General features: G+C 38.6%; 1 protein-coding gene across 1 annotated transcript; it reads left to right on the top strand.

The window, feature by feature from the left end:
• Window positions 1–237: 237 nt before the first annotated feature.
• Window positions 238–999, top strand: LOC149155733 (uncharacterized). The gene has a single exon (XM_089444508.1). The coding sequence runs from the start codon at window positions 238–240 to the stop codon at window positions 997–999; it is 762 nt and encodes a 253-aa protein (XP_089300634.1).
• Window positions 1,000–1,426: the final 427 nt, after the last annotated feature.

The following is a 1,426-nucleotide window of genomic DNA, read 5'->3' as shown; positions in this document are numbered from 1 at the left end:
CTGTTCAAAATTCTTCCGCATACCAAGATCGTGCAGAGGCGCAGAGACATCCTATGGCATCCGGCTAGCATTCTACAGGAAGATGTTTTACAGGAAAATACAGCAGAGTCTTCCAGAGCAGAGAAGCCTGAGTTTTTCTTCATCAAGTTTGGAGCTTGAAGAAAGGTGAAAATAGCTGAGGTGTATCATGCTATTGATTTTATTGTTCATTCACTTGCACATGATATTGCAGAGGGTATGAAAGCCGTGGAATTGCTTTTAGAGCTTTCAAAGGATATGGTTGTGTGTGAACAGATTGGCAAGGTACAAGGTTGTATCCTCCTCCTTGTAACAATGTCAAATAGTGACAATCCTAAAGATGCTAAGGATGCAAACGAAGTTCTGGAAAATCTCCCATACAGTGAGCATAATGTAGTGCAAATGGCACAGGCGAACTATTTCAAGCCCTTGATACAGAACCTGAGAGAAGGGTCTGACACAATGAAAATTGTTATGGCAAGTAAGTTGTCAGAGATAGGTTTAACAGATCAAAACAACGCTGCATTGCTCAAAGAGGGAGTTGTATTTCCACTTCTTGAAATGATTTCAAATGCTAATTTGAAGTCAAAATTAGCAGCCATTGGGGCACTTCAGAATCTTTCAAGTTTACCTGAGAATGCTTTACAAATGATCAAAGATGGGGTGGTCCGACCCATCTTGGACCTTCTATGCACACCACTGTCAACTGTATTGGCTTTGAGAGAAAAAGCTGCTAATACCTATGCAAACCTTGCTATGTCTACAACATTGCCCCAAAGAACAAATGACACAACAGCTGCATTATTGGAATCTGATGAGATCATATACCAGCTATTATCTTTAATAAATTTGACACCACCTTCAATACATGGAAGCATTGTTCGAGCATTCCATGCCATTTGTTGTGTACCAGCGGCTGTTGAGGCAAGGACAAATTTAAGAGAGGGAGGAGCAATTCAAGTATTGCTTCCCTTTTTGTGAAGCTACATACTCTGAAATGCGAGCTTATGCTGTGAAACTGTTGTTTATCTTGTCTCAAGATGGAGATAAAAGAAAATTAGCAGAACATCTTGGAGAAAAATATATGAAATGTTTAGCAAAACTTATTTCAACATCTTCAAATGAAGAAGAGAAAGTTGCCGCAGTCGGAAAGTATTGTCATGTTAGGAACATAAATTTGAATTAAAGTTAACTAATGGAAAAACAGTGATTTTGCATGAAGTGAATCTACCATGAAACAAACTGGAAAGTTCTGGTGTTGTTCTGGTTAGATTTGTTTATTTCAATACTTTCCAAGGGGTTCACAAGGTCTTTTGCAATAGCCAGATTATTCCATGTGAAAGAATTCTTAAAAATGTGATTCGGTATGAAGCTTTGCTCTACTCCTGGTTATACAGCAGCTTGAAAC

Source organism: Pinus tabuliformis, chromosome 9, assembly GCF_031772625.1.
Source record: "Pinus tabuliformis cultivar Carrire ecotype Pingquan chromosome 9, CPIR1, whole genome shotgun sequence".
NCBI classification, from domain to species: domain Eukaryota; kingdom Viridiplantae; phylum Streptophyta; class Pinopsida; order Pinales; family Pinaceae; genus Pinus; species Pinus tabuliformis.
This window is presented reverse-complemented; position numbering and strand designations above follow the sequence as displayed.

Excerpts from the sequence above, each read along its gene's own strand:
- LOC149155733 (XM_089444508.1), top strand. The coding sequence starts at position 238 with ATGAAAGCCGTGGAATTGCTTTTAGAGCTTTCAAAGGATATGGTTGTG.